Raw genomic sequence first — 22,417 nt, 5'->3', positions numbered from 1 at the left:
AAATTAGAGAAAATTGTAAAATATAAGTAGATGTCTATAAATTTATTTTGGTTTACAATATATGTGTTATTTGGTGTTTATAAATAACCTTTTCTTTGTGTTGTAACCATGTCTGTTGTTCTATTTTCATGCAAAGCTGGTGAAAGTGGCAACAGAAGAGAGTAATTCGCCGGACTCATCACCGCATTAATCTATGAACCATATGAAGAACTTCCAAAAATAGAAGAGAAAAACGAAAAAATCTCTGGTCTGGACGTACATGCATGCAGGAAGAGTATAAATTCGGGGAAGCTGATGCAAGAAAGCAAAGGGGGAAGAAACGAACAATAAAGCAACGCCCCCTAAACGGTTCTCTTTTCTCCTTCGCCATATCCACTGTCCCTTGAGTCTAGGGCAGAGTCCCCTCTGCCTTAGACACTAACTACCCACCCAACCACAATGGCCTTCCAGGATTTCGAGCAAATCACTGAGCGCCGAAGAAACGAGAACAGACTCAAGCTCAGGAAGAAGATCTTAATCAGCGTTGTTTCCGCCGTTCTTCTTGCATGCGTGGTTGGCGCCGCCACATTCGTGGTTGTCCAGAGAACCGGTGGTTCCTCCACAAAAACCGCAACCCCAATACAAGACGCCTCCGCGAGGCCACACGTGGACCAAAGCTCCAGGCTGGTAGAAATGATCTGCAGCTCCGCGGAGTACAAAGAGAAATGCAAGAAAACCCTCGGTGAGGCTCTGGAGAAGGACCCGAAGCTGACGGAGCCCAAGGACCTGCTCAAGGTCTCCTTTATCCTTGCCGAGAACGAGATGAACAAAGCCTTCAACGAAACCACGAAAATGGAGTTCGCGTCGGCACAGGAGAAAGGCGCGTACAGTGATTGCAAGGAGATGTTCGATGACGCCAAGGATGAGCTGAGACGTTCGATCGACGAGGTCGGAGAAAACGATGCCAAAGTACTCTCCACGAAAGCTTCAGAAATCAACAACTGGCTCAGCGCTGTTATGAACTACGAGCAAACCTGCATCGACGGGATTCCCGAAGGAAAGATGAGGGAAGACTTCACGAAGCTATTCGCCGAGTCAAGGGAGCTTGTGAGCAATGCCCTTGCCGTTATGTCGCAGTTTGCTTCGTTCTTTTCGATCTTCCAAGGAGCTGGGAACATTCACCTTCCATGGGAAACCAACGATAAAGATGCACCTGCCCCTGCTTCTGCTTCCGGTTCTTCTGCTTCTTTTGGTTCCGGTTCTTCTGCTTCTTCTGGTTCTGCTCCTGGTGTTGCCCCTGCAGGTTCTGCTCCTGCTCCTGGTTCCGCTCCTGGTGCGGCTCCGGTCCCAATGCCTTCCTTGGATGATCCACTTCCGACATTGCCTATCCCTGCTTGGGCTGGCCCTTCTGAGTTCAAAGGATCAGATGAGAAACCCACACCCAATGTCACCGTCGCACAAGATGGAAGCGGAGACTTCAAAACCATCTCTGAAGCCTTGGCTGCCATCCAGACACCATACGAGGGAAGGTACCAATCTTTTCTCTTTCGATTATTTTAAGGAAATATCTGTTATCTGTGGATGCTCGTGCAAAGCATTTACTTTTAATGCATGGCAGGTACGTGGTTTATGTTAAAGCTGGAATTTACGATGAGACCGTGACAGTGACAAGGAAAATGGTAAACCTAACCATGTACGGTGACGGAGGTGACAAGAGTATCATTACTGGGAACAAAAATTTCGTTGATGGAGTCAGAACTTTCCAAACTGCATCATTCGGTAAGAGAAAACTCGAAAATCCTTGAATTTCTTGAAGGATATGTTGCTAAACAACAATTTGACATGCACATTGCAGTGGTACTGGGAGATGGATTCTTGGGAAAAGAGATGCAATTCAGAAACACTGCAGGAGCAGAGAAGCATCAAGCAGTGGCTGCAAGAGTGCAAGCCGATCAAGCAATGTTTTTCAACTGTGTCTTTGATGGTTACCAAGACACTCTCTACGCCCAAACCCACAGACAGTTCTACCGCGACTGCACCATCACCGGCACCATCGACTTCATCTTCGGGGACGCGTCAGCAGTGTTTCAAAACTGCACGATAATGGTGAAAAAGCCCCTTGAAAACCAGCAGAACATAGTGACTGCACAGGGGAGACTAGACAGGCAAGAAAACACTGGGTTCGTTCTGCAGAAGTGTGTGATCAAAGCTGCTGATGACTTGGTCCCGTTGAAGGGGACAGTGAGGAACTACCTCGGAAGGCCCTGGAAGGAGTACTCAAGAACCATCATCATGGAGACTCAAATAGAAGACTTGATTCACCCAGATGGGTGGCTTCCATGGGAAGGGGACTTTGCACTCAAAACGCTGTACTATGGTGAGTTCAACAACAATGGAGTAGGTGCCAGCACCAGCGCTAGGGTGAATTGGCCTAACCGCAAAGTCATTGATAGGGATGAGGCTACCAGGTACACGGTTGAGGCTTTCTTGCAAGGGGCATGGATCAATGGTACAGGAGTCCCTGCTCAACTGGGCTTGTACTCTTAAACCGTTTATTCTCTTCAATCATCAATATTTACCTTCTATTGCAAACTCTTCACCTGATCTATATTTAGCATCTAATTTTTCATATCGGATAACTTTCATTAAACTTAAAAGTAATTAACTGCGTCTAAAATAAAAAACTTTTTTTTTTAAATTCACTTAATCAAACACAGGAAACTGATTATTTTAAAAATAAGTCAAATATATAAAATTAATCAGAAACTTGGTTATTTTATTGAAATATAACTTAAAAAAACAAAGTATAAACAAACTCACTACTTGTTGGAATAAAAATGTCACTTATATGCTATATTTTTTAAATCCTATAAGTAGAACGTAAATACTATCCAAAGGTATAAAAAAGTGTTGAGATTCCCAACTTAATCCTATATATAGAACGTAAATACCTAAGTTCCGAACATTGTTATTATTCTTTTATCATTTTCCCATCAAATATATGAACTAAAAAATATTAATATACTCATAAATTACTTTAACTAATTTTATATACTTACCAAAAACTTTCCTTTACAAACTGAGGCCAATTAATTAATAAAAGAATTGAATACATGAAATTATATCATACAAAAGTAAGACTAGCATTAGATAGTTATAGTAGCAAGAACATGGATTTGCCTTATATTTCTCCCACTTTATGCAACCAATATACTGTAACTATACACGAGAAATAGATCTAATTATTTTCAATTATGACTGATGGACTATAAAACTATATTTGGTATCGTTTGTTTTATCTATCTATCTATCTATATATATATATATATATTTGCTGATAGAAAAAAAAAAAGGCATACCCATTTTCTGCATTATTGTTGCCTCCAAAAGATGCATCAACATTACGTTTTACAAAACCAACATGAGGTACCAGCTGAAATGATTGGGTTTATTAATAGGCAGTTTCCTAGATTCCAACGGTGACAAATTTAAAAATGGTAAAAATAATTTTATCATCAATTATAATAATTAGACGTTTATCTTATATGTTACTTTAAATTATATAGCTGATATGTTTAAGTGTATTTCATTTTAAAAATAAACAATGATTCAAAACTATTTTGGAAAACATTATTATTACTATATCAAAAAATCCAATTATTATTTTTTATGATGTTGATATGAAAAGAATGGTTTAAAATAGGTATATCTTAATAGGATATGTGTATGCGTGACTATAAAGCTAAGTTAGAATATTTATAAAATTAATTTAATCTCTCGTTTTAATCAATTAGACTTAGTTTGAGTGTTAAATGAATCAAACTTAAAAGAAAAGTTACAAAAACTATCTTATTAATCCATTACATAAATACAATAATAAATTTTGATTAATCTTAAAAAATAATTTGTTTCTTTAGTTAATCAATTAAGTTAATAAATTAATTACACCGGAAAACAGTTTTCTATAAAAAGATGTGATTCCTTCTCTTTGAGAAGTAATTTTTTTTCATATCAAAAGATAAAAAAAAGTGTGAATTAGAGTTACGAGCATTTTATTGGAGATTTTTATATTCATGAAAATTTTAATCATAGTGTTTAAAAGGAGTCTTGACATAGGTGTCATTTGTAAAATCAACACATGAGGTGTATTCTTTATTATTTTTTTCTTCTCTTTATTATAATTCCATTTTGTTAATCTTGCCACTAGGTATATCATTGCTTTTGTGTAATTGTGTGTGGCTTTGTAATAGGATATTATTCTTGATAGGTTTATCAAGTTCTTTGTATCTTAGAGTTTAGGATTCTTTAGGTGCAACAGTAATCGTATAAACTTTATATGACAGTAAAATTCTTCTAGTCCAAGTTATTAGTAAAAAATTAGAAATAGATTTTTTGAATCGTACCCTTATAAATTTATGTGCTCTTTTATTTTTCTTTCTCTATTTTTTTATATTAATAGTTTAAAATTGATTAATAAGATTGTAAAATTTGTTTTAAAAAAAAAATTGAAAAACCAATTCACCCTTGATTGGTATTTGAATAAAATCTATTTTCAACAAACATGAAATTTATGGGATCCAGAAAACTAATAAAATTATATATTTAACTAATAAAAGTTTGAACTATTTCACAGAACCTAAGGTGTAATGTAGGTTTCAATTAGTAATATTTAACTATAACCCTAACATATATTGTAAAAGGGAGTTGCTCCCTCCACCCCCACGCATCTCTTCCTCCACCTCCCCTTTACTTTTTTGCCCCTTCCTCTACTTTTCCTTTACTGTTTTGCCCCTCGGTAACATTTTATTTTAAAAATTATTGTTTTTTAATTTTATTCATTTATAACATATTTCAGTGATAACCTACGTAGTTCCTTGTATGAGTAAAATATTTTTCTGCAAAGCTTGGTGATCGTGAAAAGAATTATCAAGTAATCTTCCTCTTGTTCTCGGTGCAGTACGTGGTGCAGTGCGTTTATGGTGTAGTGTTCTTATTGTGATTCCTCTCCAGGTACGTAGTCATAATACTTCCTATAATCCCAAACCCTAAACCTTTCCCATACTTCCAATAATCTTTTTAATATCCAAGCCTGTAATCTTTGCATGAGGAGTAAAATAAAACCGAAACGTAAAAGGAACATCTGGACGGATGACATCCTTCAACGGATGTCAACATCCGTTGAAGGCGAAACGGATGTCGACATCCGTTTTGCCTTCAACGGATGTTGACATCCGTTGAAGGATGTCATCCGTCCAGAAACAGTTTCCTTTTACGTTTCGTTTTTATTTTATTTGTTTATTTTATTTACAGTAACTTATATTTAAATTTATAATTTTAAATGTTATATATGGTTAGTTTTTAAACGTAATAATTTTGTTAAAATATGAATTTGTTATAGATGATTTTTGTATCTTTAATTCTTTAATAATTTGATAATTATATAAAAAAATTATTTATTACTCTATTTATATCAAATATATAATTTAATTATATTAATATTTTTATATTTGTTTGATTAATTATTAATTATGTTAATAAGGGTCATTATAATTTTGTAGGTGATTATTATTAAAAATGAATGAATATCTTCATATGGATTCTCAGATTGGTTGTAGTTTGAAATCTGATTTGTCTTCATCAATTAGCAAAGTTGTAGAGAGAGATTTAACAAATAGATTTACAACAAATGAAATATTTCATTCACGGGAGCACTTAATTCAATGGGTAAGAGGGATGGCTTTTGATTTAGGATTTGTTGTGGTAATAGTAAGATCTGACATAGCTACTGGTGTACGGGGAAGAAAAACGTATGTCAAGCTTGGATGTGAAAGAGGGGGAAAATATAGGAAATACAAAGCTGATGCAGTGGCTAGTGTATACGGCACTCGTAAATGTGAATGTCCGTTTAGATTAAAGGGTAAACCATGTTCAGATGGGGCCGGATGGGTGTTGAAGGTGATGTGTGGACATCACAACCATGAGTTGGCTGAAACTTTAGTGGGTCACCCTTATGCTGGCAGGTTAAATACGAGTGAGAAGTCATTACTGGTTGATATGACAAAGAGTAAAGTTACACCTGCAAATATTTTATTAACACTCAAACAAAATAATGATCGAAATGTGACAACGATTAAACAAATCTACAACGCAAGGCATGCGTATAAACGATCATTAAGAGGGTCCAGAACTGAACTACAACAACTTATGATGTTGTTGGATCGGGATAAGTACATTCACTGGAGTAGGTGTGTTGATGATTCAAAGGTTGTTACTGACTTGTTTTGGACACATCCTGATGCGGTGAAATTGTTAAACTCATTTAATGTTGTATTTATGATGGATTCCACATATAAAACAAATAGATATAGACTTCCGTTGCTTGAGATTGTGGGTATGACGTCTACAGGGTTAACCTTCTCAGCAGCATTTGCTTTCTTGTCTACTGAAAGGCAGAGTAATTTCACATGGGCTTTGGAAAAGCTGAAAGGTTTATTTTTAACATCTGAGGGTGGTCCTAAAGTTATTGTGACTGACCGAGACTTGGCTTTGATGAATGCCATATCAAGTGTATTCCCTGAGTCATATCAGATGTTATGTCGGTTCCACATCCTTAAAAATGTTAAAGCTAAATGCAAAATGTTAGTTCATTCTACTGAGGTTTGGGAAGTGTTGATGGATGCATGGGAAAATGTGATGGATTGTGCTGATGAAAGCTTGTTTGCTGAGTATGTGAATGGTTTTGAATACGCAAGCAGATCATGGCCTTTGTTCTTTGAATATGTTAATCAGAATTGGATTATTCCGTACAGCACATACTTTGTAAAGTTCTGGACGAACAAAGTAATGCATTTAGGGAACACAACCACAAATAGGTATGTTGTAATGTTATTTTATTTATTTGTTTTGTAGATAAATATTTATTTGTACTTGTTGAAGTTTTTTTTTTGTTTCAGGGCTGAATCTGCTCATTGGAGCCTGAAGAAAGTTCTGGGCAATAGTATGGGTGATTTGTGTTCTTGTTGGGATAGTATTCATAACGTCATTATCTTACAACACAACAAGATTAAGGCGTCATTTGAAAGTAGTTTGTTGCTCAGGAGTGACTATTTTAAAGGCTACATATATAGAGAACTTATTGGGCGTGTGTCTCGATATGCATTGGATCTCATTGCTAAGGAATTGAAAATAGTGCAGCAGATAGGATTGGACTCCTCAAAGTGTGGATGCGTATTGAGACGTACATTTGGTGTCCCATGTGCATGTGAATTAGCACGATATGATCCTAGGATGATCCCTATAGGTGAATTTCATATCATGTGGCGAAGATTGCATTTCTCAAATGTTGAATTAAATGAAACTAAGCCTTAGTTATCCATTAAAGATGAGTTGAAACAAGTAGAAGAACGATTCAATGAGGTTGACATTGGCGGTAAAGTCACCATCAAGCAGAAGTTACTTGAAATTGTTTGTCCTACATTGACATCAATGGTCCCTCCATTACATAAAGTCAAGACAAAGGGTGCACAAAAAAGTAAAGTTAAACGAAGTGAAAGGTCTACTACGCGGGATCCATCATATTTTGAGTATGTGGACGCCTTTCATTCAACCATAGAATCTTCATCTGTGAGAAGTAAATTACAATCAAAGCCAAAAGCAATGAAGAAAAGGAGAGTTCCAATGATAGACCAGTTTCATTCTACTACTCACCCCTTCATTGTGGACGTTGTTGATGTTGTGGCTGATGGTCACTGTGGGTATAGATGCATTGCTGCGTTGTTGGGACTCGGAGAAGATTCATGGCCCGTTGTGAGGAATGAGTTGTACAAAGAACTGAGTGCATGGCGTGATGAATATGCAAGCCTAGTAGGAGGCTATGATAGACTAGAAGAACTGAGGTCCTCTTTGTTGGTGCAGTCACTGTCTGCGGTAAGTGTTTCCCGTTTTATGTAGTTTCTTTATTGCACAAAGGGTTTTTTCTAACAACTTTTATTCGTAACAGGCTAACACGAGCAAGTAGATGACATTACCAGACATTGGTTATGCAATTGCTAACCGATATAACGTTATCTTAGTGTGTTTGTCATACTCTCAAAATTATACTATCTTTCCACTACGTTCCACACCACCTTCTGATATCACTCAACATCGCTTAATTTGTATAGGACATGTTCATGGATGTCATTTTGTGCAGGTAAGTGCATTTTGTTATGAATTTATTTTAAAATTACTTATCACTCAATTATATTTTGTTATTTGTATAATGTAGGTTAAGCTACAAGAAGGTTGTCCGTTGCCCACGGTGAATATCATGTCCTCAACCCACTGTTATCCTGAGGCACGAGCGTGGTCATCTATTTATACTAGTAGGATGCACGCATTTGAACAATTGATGGACATAACAACATCTTATGTTGACTTAGGTGATTCATGATATTTATATTATGTATGAAGATATGTAGAAATACACTATTATATTTTGTTATTTAAGTACTTATTGTCAGTATTCATGATAATTATATTTTTATTATTCGTGATATTTATGTAGTATTTATTTATATATGATCATATTTATATTACTCGTTGTTAATTAAGTTCTTTTTTTTTTCCACTTAAACATATAAATATTTGATCATCTATATAACCAATATAAAAGAACATGTAACCCAAAATGAAAACATTGAAATTATAAGAAATTATAAATGTCTATTACAAATACAAAGATAATATAAAGTTCTGTAATACATAATCAGATAAAGGAAATATAAAGTCCTATCAATTAGACGTCGACCGTCTACCACGCACATGCCTCTGCTCTCTCCTAGGCGTGGAATATTCGTCGATGCCTTCATTAGCAATCTGAAGCAGGTCCACTGACACCTGATGTGCAACAGTACCCTCGGTGACATGACGACACGATATCAAGGACTGTAACATTCTCGCCATTCGCCTAAATCTAGCCTGCATTATAATTATATCAAACAATTAAATAAACAAGGTGATCAAAATTTAATAATATAAGCAATGAAAAATAATATACCAGGGCGCCAGATGGTGAAGGTGGAGACGATCTACGATGGGGTCGTGTCTCCCGTGGAACATCGGGGCGTTGTCTAGGTGCAAAAGCCGGTCGCGCGTCATCTGCAGCAACAATAATATAAGGATGCGAAACCCTTCTGAACCACTGAATGTACCCATCAACACAGTCAGAAGGGGATGCTGCATGTCTGACATTACTCACAACGTGAGCTCTGAAGTGCAACCACATATGATCAATGGCCACTACATCTGCATCTGGAATCGTAGTCGGTGATCGTGGAATGTCTTGCTGAAACCCAAATTGCCTCAGCACACGCTCAGGCAAATGACGCCAAAGGGTGTCACCAATCCGAATCCATCCAGAATACATACAGATGCCGAAGAATGGCCGAATGTCTCGATGCCCCTCATACGGATGCCATACAACTCCACTGTATGTCAGCGCATCCAACTGTGACCGAATCTCTGCGAGAGTGGAACTCTGTCTAGGGCTCTGCCACCTCATGGCACGTGGTGTGGTATCATCGTAAGAAGTCACCAACCGCCTCCTCCCCAAGCCAGGGAAATGTTCGTATATCCAACTCTAAAAAAATAATCATTCAATTAAATTACATCCATGTTCGAACATGGAAATAAATACATGAAATAAATGTCAAAGTTATAACTGTACCTGAAATAGAGTCAAATATCCAGCCATCTGCTTCGTGGACGCGAGACTTGCATCTCCGAGCTGCTCGTACAAATAGGCGAGTGCAGCAACACCCCAGGCATATCTGCCACACGCGTGTACGTCTCTAAATAACAATAAGTAAGACACGCGTATAGAACTGGCACTCTTATTTGCAAAAATCGTACATCCTACTAGATGCAACAAATATGCTCTAGCAGCATAGTCCCAATGCTGCGACTCACACCTCTGAACATATATCTCTCTAAGCCAGCTAAGTCTGACTTTCGGACCACGTGCGTCCTCCATCTCAGCACCTGCTGTGCCACCATCAACGCCGAGCAGTTGCACAAGGGCTGTACGAGCCTCCTCAAACTCCAACTCCTCCAAATCACACATTTGTCCCATCACGGGCAGGTGAAGTAATGTCGAGACGTCATCAAGAGTAATCGACATCTCCCCTATAGGGAGATGGAAACTACTGGTCTCAAAATGCCACCTCTCTATGAATCCGAGGAGTAACCCCTTATCAACGTAATCATAACAAATACCTGTAAGAGGCATCAAACTGGAATTCAACACAATGTCTTGAATTCCCTCGTGGCATGGTCCTAACTTATTTACTTTTTTTCCGTGGGAGATCAACTTCAGTGTGTCCCCTCGATCCTACACATCAATATTTAATAAATTTTCTATTAAAAAAATAATAAAATAAATTTTCTATTAAAAAAATAATAAAATAAATTTTATTTTTGCACTCACCCGGCCTTGGGAAATAGCATAAGCTACATGCTGAACATAGTGCGTCAGCAATGAATGATCGTGTGGACCTCCAGGAAATCCAGCGACATCCTCTTGTATGTCATGAACATCTGCATGCTCCTCTCCATGAGTCTCATACGCCTCATATGTTTGTTCCTCAACGGCTCGCTCCTCAGCTATGGGGTCATGCTGGATAGGAGCTGCCCGACTTCTACGAGCAGAAACGGTAGGTCTTCTCCGAGCTTCGCCCTGCGACGAACTCTCTCCTCGAGAACTCTCACCTCGAGAATTAAAAGATGCACCACGTGTTCTTGCCATTTCTAACAATAATTTGTTTATTTAATTTCAAAAATTAAAATAAATTATTGTTTCAAATATCATTAATAAACTATAAAAAATGCAATTCAAAATAAATTAAACTAATAATAATTAATTTATTAACTTACAACAAAAATTAAATAAAAGAAACAATTAGCTAATTAATTAAAATAATATATTTAAATACATTTCCATTTAATTATTATTAAATTAATTATTATTACAAATACAAATTTACTATAAATAAAATAAATACAAATACAAATTTACTAATATTAAATAAATTAAATTGATAATATTTATTTTAAGAAATAAAAATAATTTAAATATATAAAAATTTTCGTATCTAATTCTTAATCAATTTATTTACAAACTACAAATAAAAAAATTTATAAAATATTCAAATAATAATCTAAGTCAAAAGAAAATTTAAAAACATTTAACAATAAATATATCAAATATATAAATATATATTTCAGTTATAATAATTTAAAAACAATTAAAAAAGTAAAAAAAATTCAGCAGAGCCGAAACGGATGTGGGGTATCCGATTGGCCTTCAACGGATATCCCACATCCGTCAACGGAAGTGGGACATCCGTCGAAGGCAAACGGATGTCCCACATCCGTTTCAGCCTTTCCTGCACAGTAACATCGTCGACAAAGCACGGGGTGAAAGACCAACCTGGGACGCAGATCTGCTCGTTTCCTCCGCACCAGTGTTGCTCCACACCAAACGATCTTCTACAAAAACGAAAAAAAAGAAGAAATGGAGAAACAAATGGAGAAACAAATGGAAAAAAATGGAGAAGTTGGAGACGGAAGTGAGAAGTCAGAGAGAGCTTACGGAAGTGAGGGAGAGTTACGGAAGTGGGAAGTGAGAAGTGAGAGATGAAAATGAAAGGTTGGTAGCTTTAGGAAAAAGTAAATTTAAATTAATTAAAATATTAAAATAAAAAAAGTAAAAAAATTTAACTTTAGGACATAATTGGAATTATATAAAATTGGGTTAGGACATAATTGGAATTATATAAAATTGGGGAGGTGGAGGGAGAAGCATGTGGGGGTGGAGGGAGCAACGCCCATTGTAAAATAGTCCAAAGTAGAATGGCCCAATATCTATGTGATGTTAAATCCTTACACTGGTATTGTAAAGAGATTTCTGGATTGATGTAAAAGGCAACGAAATGAAGGAAAACACAAAGGCAATAATGGACATGAAACATTAGAGAGACAAGTCCCTTTATGATAATGCTGAAAGTAACAAAGATATGCAATTTAGCCAACAATGTTTGTAGGTTTCTACCTTCATACTAGCTAATACTTACACGTACCCTTTTGGGCCACTTATTCTCGAAGCTTGTACGATGACAATGCTGCATCATAACGTTCCAAAAAATCTTCGACAACACGTGTGATATACTGAAAAAAATATTTTGTAGATACTCATGTTTCCCAACCTTAGTGCAAATTAAGAATAATCACTAAAAGTTTGTTCTTCAATAATTTGTCTTGGATAAATTTTATATGAGCGTCAAATATTTATGTATAATGTTTTTATTTTATATAAACAAAGAATGAATTTATTCTTAGTAAAAACATTTTGGATGCTCTAACTCATTTATATACTATGTATATACTTTATTCTTCCATCTACATTAGGAACAGATGTTCTCATGAAAACCATCCAAGTGGTATTTCTATATACAGAGTCTAGCATGTACTCAGTGCTTTGAAATGATTATGACCAATAAAAGACAAGCCAAATCCAAACTCAACATGTCCTTCAAAATCAAAAACAAAACGTGTAGTTGATAATTAGCATTATTATATTTTTTATCTTTTACTGATATTTTATTATTATTTTTTTTAGATAATTAAATTTTTATTTAATAAATTCACAAAAATAAGTATTTGAATTATATTTTGCACAAAATTAGAAATGTCAGAGATTCAATAAGATTTATCAACATAATTAAATAATTCAATTATCAGCAAAAAAATTATTCATAAAATTTGTTATTTCAGTTACAAATCTTAAGTCTTTAAAGAGAAGGCTCACAAAATAAAAAAAAAAAAATTCCTCTTTGGGGAATAAAACTTCCCTTCTAGGAGAGAGAACTTGATTTAAAAGGAGAGAAGGAAAAGACTGATTCTAGATGTTAAAGACATTTATCGTTATCATTTTTTAGTGTTCAGTTTGACGTAATATATCTTAACTTTTTGTGATTTTTATTATTTAACATATTTATTTTTCATTACTATTGTGTTCTATTCTCGATTTTAACTTCATGAGTTGATTGATTGCATATTTGTGGGTATGTAATAATTAGACACGATACTAGAATCTAGACTAAGATATAACAACTAATTGATTGTGAATATAGACATAGAGTTCATCATTATTCATTCTATTTAACATCCAAACCCGGACTATTAATAAAATATCTAAGACATTAGGATTTTTATTAATAAATTTAGACTTGTCTTTAAAACATTAGTACTTGTTAAATAATGGTGTAAATGCTAGAATAAAGTATATTGTTTTCTGTTTTCAAAATTGAATTAGAACATGAAATCCAATCCCAGTAAAATCTCTATTGCATTTGTTAATTTCACCATTTAACTGCTTTCTAATTTAGAATTTGTCTTATGAAAAGTTTGTTCCTTTTATTATTTTAAAATTTTTAATCTAAATTAGTAAATAATCATAATTTTACTAAACAATTCGAGTTTCTATGAAAAAAAAATATATTTTAACTTATACACTTTATTACTTATAAGATTTGATATACTTATTAATGTTGTAAGTTTTTTGCGTTCTCATCAAGGATTGACATTTGATTTAGTAAATTATGTTTTATTTACCAATTTAGGTTTAAATTGTTTATATTATTTGTATTATTTATGTTTTAAATTTTATTTATAATTAAAATAAAATGTTTAATGTAATGTTTTCTTATTTTGCATGATAAACAATATCATAATGGTACTGTGAATAACGAAAATAGATTCTTGTTTGGTCAATTCATGAAGTTTTGTCAACCCAATTGAAGATTATTCTCATATCAAAATTGTCAAAGATATGGGTTGTAAAAAAAATAAAAGTTGATGGAAGGGTTGAGATTGAACATTTACTAGGTAGAAGTAATATGGATAATACCTGATGTTTTCATTTACTAGGTAGAAGTAGTATGGATAATATCTGATGTTTTCGATTAGATATGAGAATGGAAATATATATATATATATATATATATATATATATATATATATATATATATATATATATATATATATATATATATATATATATTATTTTTTTAGTCTTTAGTTTTATAACTTTTTTTAAGTTACACACTTTTTTTTATATTTTTTTTATTGTTGGGTGTATCAAGAAATCAAAATTTACATTTTCAATATATTTTCTATCTTATTAGAACCTTTATGCAAGCTCAAATTAGGTATGTAAATTACATATTTTTAGGTCTAATATTTGAATATTTTTACTCTTTTTTAATATCTTTATTTATTGTTTATTTATTTTTCATGTTTTATCCTAAATATTTATTTCACAATATTTTATCCTTATTTCAAGATATTTTATCTTAAATGTTTAACTTTCAATTTTAGTGTTCAATAGCATAAACCATTCATTTACAAGATAATTTAATTATTTTTACTTCTTTTTAATAATTTTATTTGTTGCTTATTTTTATCATGTAAAATGATGTTTTGATATTTTTTATATAACTTTTTTTATTTTCTAACTCATTATCAAAAGTCTAATTCTATAAAAAGAAATTGTCTATTATAATATGATATATAATTTAATGTCATTGTCTATTAATTTCTTTTATTATCATCAATTGAAAAGATGAAATATCTAAGTTGAATTTAAATTATTATTACTTCAATTTTTGTTCTTTATCTGATTTTATTGAAGTAGTTTATTATAATTTTTTTAGTATATGAAAACAGAGATTCCATTAAAATTGAAAGAATGAAAATAAAAAACATTTAAAATATTTTTAAATTTGAATATATGCTCTCTTTTTGTAATTTTTTAAAATTATTTTAAATTTTACCAAATTTGATTTATTAATGTTTACAAATTTATTAAATGTAATGAAATTTTATTTGGTATTCAAACTTGAAATGTATACATTATAATTTTTTCCTAAATATTTGATATGGAAGAAATAATAATACTTTTTTAATATGAAATATTTAATAATATTATGTTTTTTATTTTTTATAATTTTATAAAAATTAATTAATTAATATTAAAATAAGAAGAAAGTAAGTATGGGTGATAAAAAAATTTATATCCTTTAAATTTGAACATGAATATAAAATGAAAATTTTTCTTTGGAGATGGATACGAGATAAGTGCCTTATTCGGTTCCGTCGTTATTCCTAATTCTTAATTTACAATGATAAAATTGATTATCAATAGAATGTTAAAACTTTATAGGCGATCACGAACCATAAATACATAAGGCAGTGAACTAAAATAAGGGTTAAAACTCTTGCTAAGGGCAACCTAATATTTTCCAAGTTTTCTTTTTCTTTTTCTTTTTCTAAATTTTGATTTTAAAAATTTTTCACACCAGTCCCTAGACTATATACTAGCTCTGATTTTTACATTTTTATTTCCATCCAAAATAAATATTTTTAATAATTTCTATGTTTTTTTTCAAGAAACAGCGACATATCTGTGAATGATGGAAAGCTGAAAATAAAACTTTGTTCTAAAGAGATAATATATTTATGAATTATATACATGAATATATTTTTTTCTAACGTAAGACTTCGAAATCAAAAGTAATAAATATTAATTTGATAGTGACTATTTCAACCTAAAGCAGACAAAAAGATAAGAGTCATCAAAGCCTTTTCGTGACAAGTATAATAAAATTTAGTTGTTGTTTGATAATTTGTACGAACAAATAAAGGATTTAAGAGGATCAATGAAGTGTGTTCGTATTATTACTTCAAATGTAAATGCTGCAGCAGAAAATGGGACCATAAACAGATTTATTCGTGTAGCAAATCAGAAGTAAACATCAAACAGAGATTTTGAATTCTAAATAATTGAACAAGTATCTAAGAACTAAGAAATAAACTAGAATAAAAAGGAAGTATTATTACAAATAAAGACACTATATTTATAATTATTTATTGTGACACCTTAAATAGAATCATATATATAGTTGAACTTTTCAACTTTCATAAGGTTCATAAGTTCATTACGCACTCTCACACACACATTCAATGTAATTTATGATTTTAAGTTTTGATTGATTCAATTACGTTCATTTTAAGTATGAAGATTAGATAAAAGCAAGATAAACCTATAAAAGATTATAAGTATATTAAAAATATAAAATATTAGATGTTAAGATTAAAGATGATAACGAGTTGGACAGAATAAAAAATCAATAAATCATCTAAATCATCTATGGTATATTTAACAATAGAAACAGGTTAATATTTTCTTGTAAAACCTTTATTAAGCATTATTTTATTTAGAAAAAAAAATATTGATAAAGTATATTCTTTCTAAGAGCTTTTTACAAACAAATCTATTGTAAGGCAAGAATAACAAATATAAAATACTTAAAAGTGACTTCATATCAAACAATACGTATGTTTTATCTCATTAAACCTTGATATCAAATGTGAATAGGAAAAAACAAGTTTTTATGATAAAAGCAATACAAACTATATAAAATATTATAAATTTAATGTAAAACATTAAACAAATATAAGAGGCTATAGAAGGATTTCACCACATTTTTTTTTATTAGCAAAACAAATTTAATTAAATGAAAAATTGTGTTGTCCTGACCTATGCAAAAAATGTTAAGAACAAACTAAAATAAGAGAAAATTGTCATTACATCTCCCCCTACAAAATCTTATTAATAAAGAATCTAAAAATTTCTAACTAAAAAATACACCATGTTTAGACAACAACTTAAAAATGTTGTCTAGAATAAGAGAATTGTGGTCTTAAGTTTAGAATCAGTTTGGCCATAGTTTTTCAACCGTGATTTGACCACTAGTGTAAAAAAATACACTTTTTTTAACTTTGTCTATTAGAAAATGAGTTTAAGTCTAACTCAAAACTACAAAACTGGTTTGTACTTAGTTAGGATATGCTCTAACCATGACTCTGATACCATATTAGAAAGTGGATTTAAGCCTAACTCAACCTCACAAAACCAGTTTGTAAGATGAGGTTTACACCCACTTATAAATTATGAATTGACATTATCTCTAGTCGATGTGAAACTTCCAACATTGTCTAACATGCCTAGGGTTTCAGAGAAATGAAGTCTTTAAAAATTGAATAAATTTTTTGAAATGATTGAGAACGTATATAGGTTTTCGGTTAAAACCAAAGACAAACCTTTTTCAATTTGAATAGGTGTCAGTTTTTTTTCTCCACTCCTCCTTGAACAATTGCTTTACTAAGAATTGAACTTGAAAGAAGAATTGAACTTGTGACACTGGTTCTAGGATCAAAGGTTTACTACTAGGCTAAAACTTATAGTTAATAGTGAGGTTGTAATTCTTTTCGCTTAAAATTGTAAAACCTCAAACGTCACGACTGTGAGATGACCCACATGACCTCTGTCACGGGACAATTGATAGTCCCAACCATTTAATTAGTATTGTACATGGTAATTTGAAATATTTGAAGTTAAATTACTTATAATTTTAAATACATGATCTAAGCTATCTACACTTTTAAATATGTGATTTAAACTATCCATAATTTTAAAACATATGATCTAAACTATTCACATTTAAATAATCATTATTTATAACTATCTAATTTTTTAGTGTGTTGCTTAAAAAAAATAATTACTATACAAATTAGGTTAAAGGCAAATAAAATTTAGTATATTATCAACAATAAAAAAAATCATGACTTATTCCTATTTTTAGACCATGGTTTTAGAATCCTTGATCTATAAAATGGTAATAGACGAAGGGAATTCCTCAAAACATATATCTCTTGATTATTGAAAGATAACCAGAGCCTCTTATTTCTCAGCTCAAGTTAAAGTAGTTGTAAATGAATCTTTCTGTCGTTGTCTCCCACCACTATGTTGTCTTTCAACTGTCACTGGCACTGCATCCATATTCTAGTTCCTTACTTTGAATGCACTATATCCTTTCCTTCTTATCCTGTCATACAAGTTATATGTAAAAAACTTACAACCATACAATAACTTTCTACCTCCTCCACTTAATTATTAGTAAGATACATCACTTACGTTTAGCTATGTCAAAACACATCATCCCTACATCTATACTTAACTACTCATATATTAGGTCTATCGAATAGGAGGTTCACCGAGGAGACACAAATATCAATGACATTTGAATCAATCATATCACCGGAGAAACACAAACATCAATGATATCTGAGCCAACCATATAAGAGATTGACATCACACTTTACCCAAAACCTTAAGATAATGGATTAATGGGTCTTTCACCTTTATATAGTGCTTTACTTTCTCATTTCTGAGATTTGGACTCACACTTGAATTCTCAACATTATATACATTAAACTTCCAATAATTTAAAATCATCTCTTCATATTAATTGCTGCTATTTTAAAAACAAAACACACATATATAAAAGAAGAAGAAATTTTTGAAGCATTACATATTGTATTTATTTTATTAAATCCATAAAATGTTGTGGAGGAGACGCCTTTTGGCCCTACAAGCACACCTAGTGTGAGGTATGGTAATGGAGGATATTCCACTAAAACCCTCTTTTAATGATCACTTGCACTTTTTTTCGATCACTTTCTGCATTAGCCAACATCAAGAGCATGACCTAAACCATAGTGAGACTCAATGATTTTGTTCTTAAGTGGGAATATACGGTCTCGCTTTCAGATCCTCTTTTTCAATCTATTAATTAACCAAATTAATCAACATTATTGTGATCACTACTTATCATTACTATGGTTTTCTAGCACATGTATGTCTGTATAACTTTGTATACACTTCTTAATTACTACATGCACACAAACATTTTTTTTCTAATTTTCTAAAACTTTTTCTATTCTCTTGTAAATCCATACTAAACTTTACTATGCATACATATCTCAGTAAGCTGACAATTAATTTTTATCCTTTTATTTAACATATATTCTACTATTAGATGGTCTTGAATAAATCAATTAAATTCAATCATTATTTGTTTTATTGTAACTGTCTACTTTATTCTAATTTTTTTTTTCTCTTTGGGTTGATCTATGAAGATGATACGGTTTCATATGTTAAAATGCTTGAGATTCTTTTTATTGTTTCATCTCATTCTTGATAAGTACTCCATTGGTTTAATTGATGGTGGATGGTTTAGAGTTTTCAGGAATTTTTTTTCAATCCTTTTCTCTATTTTGGATTATTGTTACTTGAAAAACAAACAACTTTCAAGAGTTAAACCAAATTTAATTTCTTACTTGGATTATATTGATTTTTGGTTGACATTGAGATTTGATAGACCATGGATTAGTAATGAAACTTTGGTTTTTGATTACTAATAGTAATAATTGAGTTATACCATATGTTATAATTAATATCAAAATGTTAGTTTGGTTTTTGGAAAACACTAACATAAAAAGGCTTTTAACATCTTTTGGGTAATATTTGTTGTGTTTTAACATACATCAATTAATGTTACATTTATACCATGTTAATTAATGTCTATTAATAGAAAAAACCCACGTCAAATTATGGATTTTTTTTCTTAACTTTTTGCTAATATATATTTTTTATTGAAATCATAAAAATTAGTATATATAATATAAGAATATACTATAAAAATTGTCTGAATTTTAGATGTAATATGAATATATTATCCTTTAGTATAAAAAATTCACAACTTCATTATCTTAAATTTAATGAGATTGTTTTTTGTCTTTGAAAATCTACATTATTTGGCCACGTAAGAAAAGTTAGCCTCGTTCTCACGTTTGTAAGCAAAAACATTTCTTTAATTAATCAAATTGACAAAATTTTCAAGTGTACAGAAAAACTGATGTGATGTGATGCCTTTATCACTTTAGTATTCAACAATTATAAGTAATTGCAGTTAACGAAACAGTTATCATTAAAAAGAATATTGCATAATAGGTACTCCAATTTTAATATTGCATAATAGGTACTTCGTAACCTACAAGACAAAACAGACCCACATACAATAAAAAGAAAACATGGATTGCATTAACGAACCGCAAACCTAGTTAATGGTCGGAAATAATTAGATTATTATGAATTATTATTTCAAGTCATTTATAAATTTATTTATTTTTAATTGAGATTTTATTAAATTGTATTTATTAGATATTTAAAAATTTTATACCCTTTAATTGAATTTGTATTATTTAATTTTCTTTAAATTAAATGATGTCATTGTTATTTTATCGTGACATTTTACTTCTTTATTTTACCTATTAAAAATATATAAAGTTTTATAGCTAACAAAATATTTTAAATTGCATAGTTTTATCAATTCTTTCTTCACTAAATGTCATGTCTTTGCAAATAACTACTTTCTTTGTCATGGATTGTCATCAAGCTTTTGTCTTAGTTGATAGATGAAGATATGTTATACATCCAAAAAGTGTGAGGTATCGAATTGAGGGTCTCCTTCCACTCCAAGCTTATTCTGATGTTTTATCATAAACACTTTTTGTTGGACAGTTATTCAAAATATACATAGCAGTAGAAACAACTCTTACCCAAATATATGCCGGATATTTTAGTCATTTTAAACAAAATACAAGAATTGATTATGCATTCACAAGTTTTAATTGGTGTAAAATTTTTAAGTACAAACAAGTTTTTTTCATCCTTTAAATAATCGTATGCCCTATCATCTTCATACTCTTATTTAATTCTGACATTATTTATTTATTTATTAAATCAACAAGAGATTATATCCATACTCGCTGCCCTCCTTTTTCTATTTCTTTTTTCGAAAATTTCAAACCAAGATGTGATGTAAGTTAAAAAAAATTCAAAAAGGAGTTATTCAGGGATAGGGAAGTGAACGTAGAAAATTGCATGGGTAAAATTGAATACTATCTACAAATCCAAAGAGATTAAAGTTTAGGATTATAAGAATATAAAATTATTAAACTAAGCACACATATGAAACTATTTAATGACAGCCAATATCCAAACATTGCAGTGAATTACTTCCACCATAAAACTAGGTATGGTAGTCTTTCATGGTACTCGGTTCCTCTATCTATCTATGTATTACTTTAGAACTATTTTATGTTGGAATGTGGTGTTTCTTTTTATGAAATAATAACATTGAATATTTGTATTTGTTACTATATATAATGAATTTTGAAGCATAGAAACCCCACAAACCTGATCGCATTTCCCTCTTCTTTTTCTCTGTGATTAAATTGCTATGTTATTCTATTATTGTAAAGTATGAAGGTGGGCATGCTAAACTGGCTGTTCATCTTGATGTTCTGTGATTACTCGTCCTTACGTAGAGAGGGTAAGTCATGTGTGAAAACGGCAGGAGGTCCTAGTCCTTATGGTTAATTTGGACAGATAAGACTAACATCGGGTGGTAGCTGTTGAGGGTATCCCAGTTACTACATCACCCGGATGCACGAACGTCGTAGCTACACAGAATTCATACAGCCCGGACAGTTAATCTAGTATTAGGCTTTGCATGAACGAGTGATGAATTATCTTGTTTGGTTGATTGTGTGAAATATATATTTATACATGAATTGAATTACAAAAGCTTACCCTATGTCTTTTTGTCTTGTCTGTTTTGTACGTTCAATTATCTTTCTGTTGCAATGATCATCCATGTGGATGTGAGTAGAAGGAGACGAGCTGCTGGAAGAAGCGCGGGAAGAAGAAAACTTAGTCGAGGTAGAAGTTAAGACCGAACAATAAAACCGTTCGGTCACTAGTATAGTTTGATAGTAAGGTGATCGTTCAATCACCTTTTCCCTGTTCTTTTGTATGACCGTCTGGTGTGGACTTTTGTAAACTGTTCGGTCAGAATTGCTTATCTTGTATAATTTAAGTTTTTAGTTATTTCTGTAAGGTCGTTCGACCATAAGCATATTTTTTTATTAATGTAAGATTGAGCTATAATATTATTAAATGTGATTATTTTATTATATAGTTTTGAAGTGTATTTTTGTGGAATGTAACAATTTTCCTCTTCTTTTTCTCTGTGATTAAATTGCTATGTTAAAAAAAACATTATCCTAAAAGTGAAATTGTAGTATTATCGTTTCCCTTGTTTGCTCCATACAGTACTGGCGGTACGTATAGCAGCGTGAGGAAAGTGTGAAAGATACACCGACAGCTATACAGTTATCTATTTAGATTGGTGAAAAGTGGATAATGAGGGTCCCTTAGCTATTAAAAATAGCAGAAAGAAAGCAATGGAATGGACAACATAAAGATGTGTCATTTTCTTGCCTATAAAGCTTTTAAATGGCTTATTTTATAGATAAAAAGCAATTCGCATTGTATTATGAGTATGGGATGTTTATCAACTGAGATAGTGAGCTTTTTCTTTCATTAATAATCAGAATTCAAATATAAATTTTATATTATATATTCAATTATAAG

General features: G+C 31.6%; 2 protein-coding genes across 2 annotated transcripts; both read left to right on the top strand.

The window, feature by feature from the left end:
- The first annotated feature begins 288 nt into the window (after positions 1–288).
- Positions 289–2,583, top strand: LOC124848912 (putative pectinesterase/pectinesterase inhibitor 45). Its single transcript, XM_047326737.2, has 3 exons — positions 289–1,508; positions 1,598–1,758; positions 1,835–2,583. The coding sequence occupies exons 1-3, from the start codon at positions 439–441 to the stop codon at positions 2,524–2,526; spliced, it is 1,923 nt and encodes a 640-aa protein (XP_047182693.1). The 5' UTR covers positions 289–438; the 3' UTR covers positions 2,527–2,583.
- A 3,129-nt stretch (positions 2,584–5,712) lies between these two features.
- Positions 5,713–8,410, top strand: LOC148203275 (uncharacterized). The gene is made up of 4 exons (XM_088107498.1): positions 5,713–6,851; positions 6,933–7,279; positions 7,361–7,905; positions 8,246–8,410. Exons 1-4 carry the CDS (start codon positions 5,713–5,715, stop codon positions 8,408–8,410), a joined length of 2,196 nt encoding a protein of 731 aa, XP_087963624.1.
- Positions 8,411–22,417: the final 14,007 nt, after the last annotated feature.

This window comes from Vigna umbellata, chromosome 2 (assembly GCF_029865625.1).
Source record: "Vigna umbellata cultivar VRB3 chromosome 2, Vumbellata_1.0, whole genome shotgun sequence".
NCBI classification, from domain to species: domain Eukaryota; kingdom Viridiplantae; phylum Streptophyta; class Magnoliopsida; order Fabales; family Fabaceae; genus Vigna; species Vigna umbellata.
This window is presented reverse-complemented; position numbering and strand designations above follow the sequence as displayed.

Bases quoted from the DNA above. Each gene is read 5' to 3' on its own strand.
- LOC124848912 (XM_047326737.2), top strand. From the start codon at position 439: ATGGCCTTCCAGGATTTCGAGCAAATCACTGAGCGCCGAAGAAACGAG. The intron at 1,509-1,597 runs GTACCAATCTTT...AATGCATGGCAG, and splicing joins CAGACACCATACGAGGGAAG to GTACGTGGTTTATGTTAAAG. The intron at 1,759-1,834 runs GTAAGAGAAAAC...TGCACATTGCAG, and splicing joins TTTCCAAACTGCATCATTCG to TGGTACTGGGAGATGGATTC.
- LOC148203275 (XM_088107498.1), top strand. From the start codon at position 5,713: ATGGCTTTTGATTTAGGATTTGTTGTGGTAATAGTAAGATCTGACATA. The intron at 6,852-6,932 runs GTATGTTGTAAT...TTTTTGTTTCAG, and splicing joins GGGAACACAACCACAAATAG to GGCTGAATCTGCTCATTGGA. The intron at 7,906-8,245 runs GTAAGTGTTTCC...TGTATAATGTAG, and splicing joins TGGTGCAGTCACTGTCTGCG to GTTAAGCTACAAGAAGGTTG.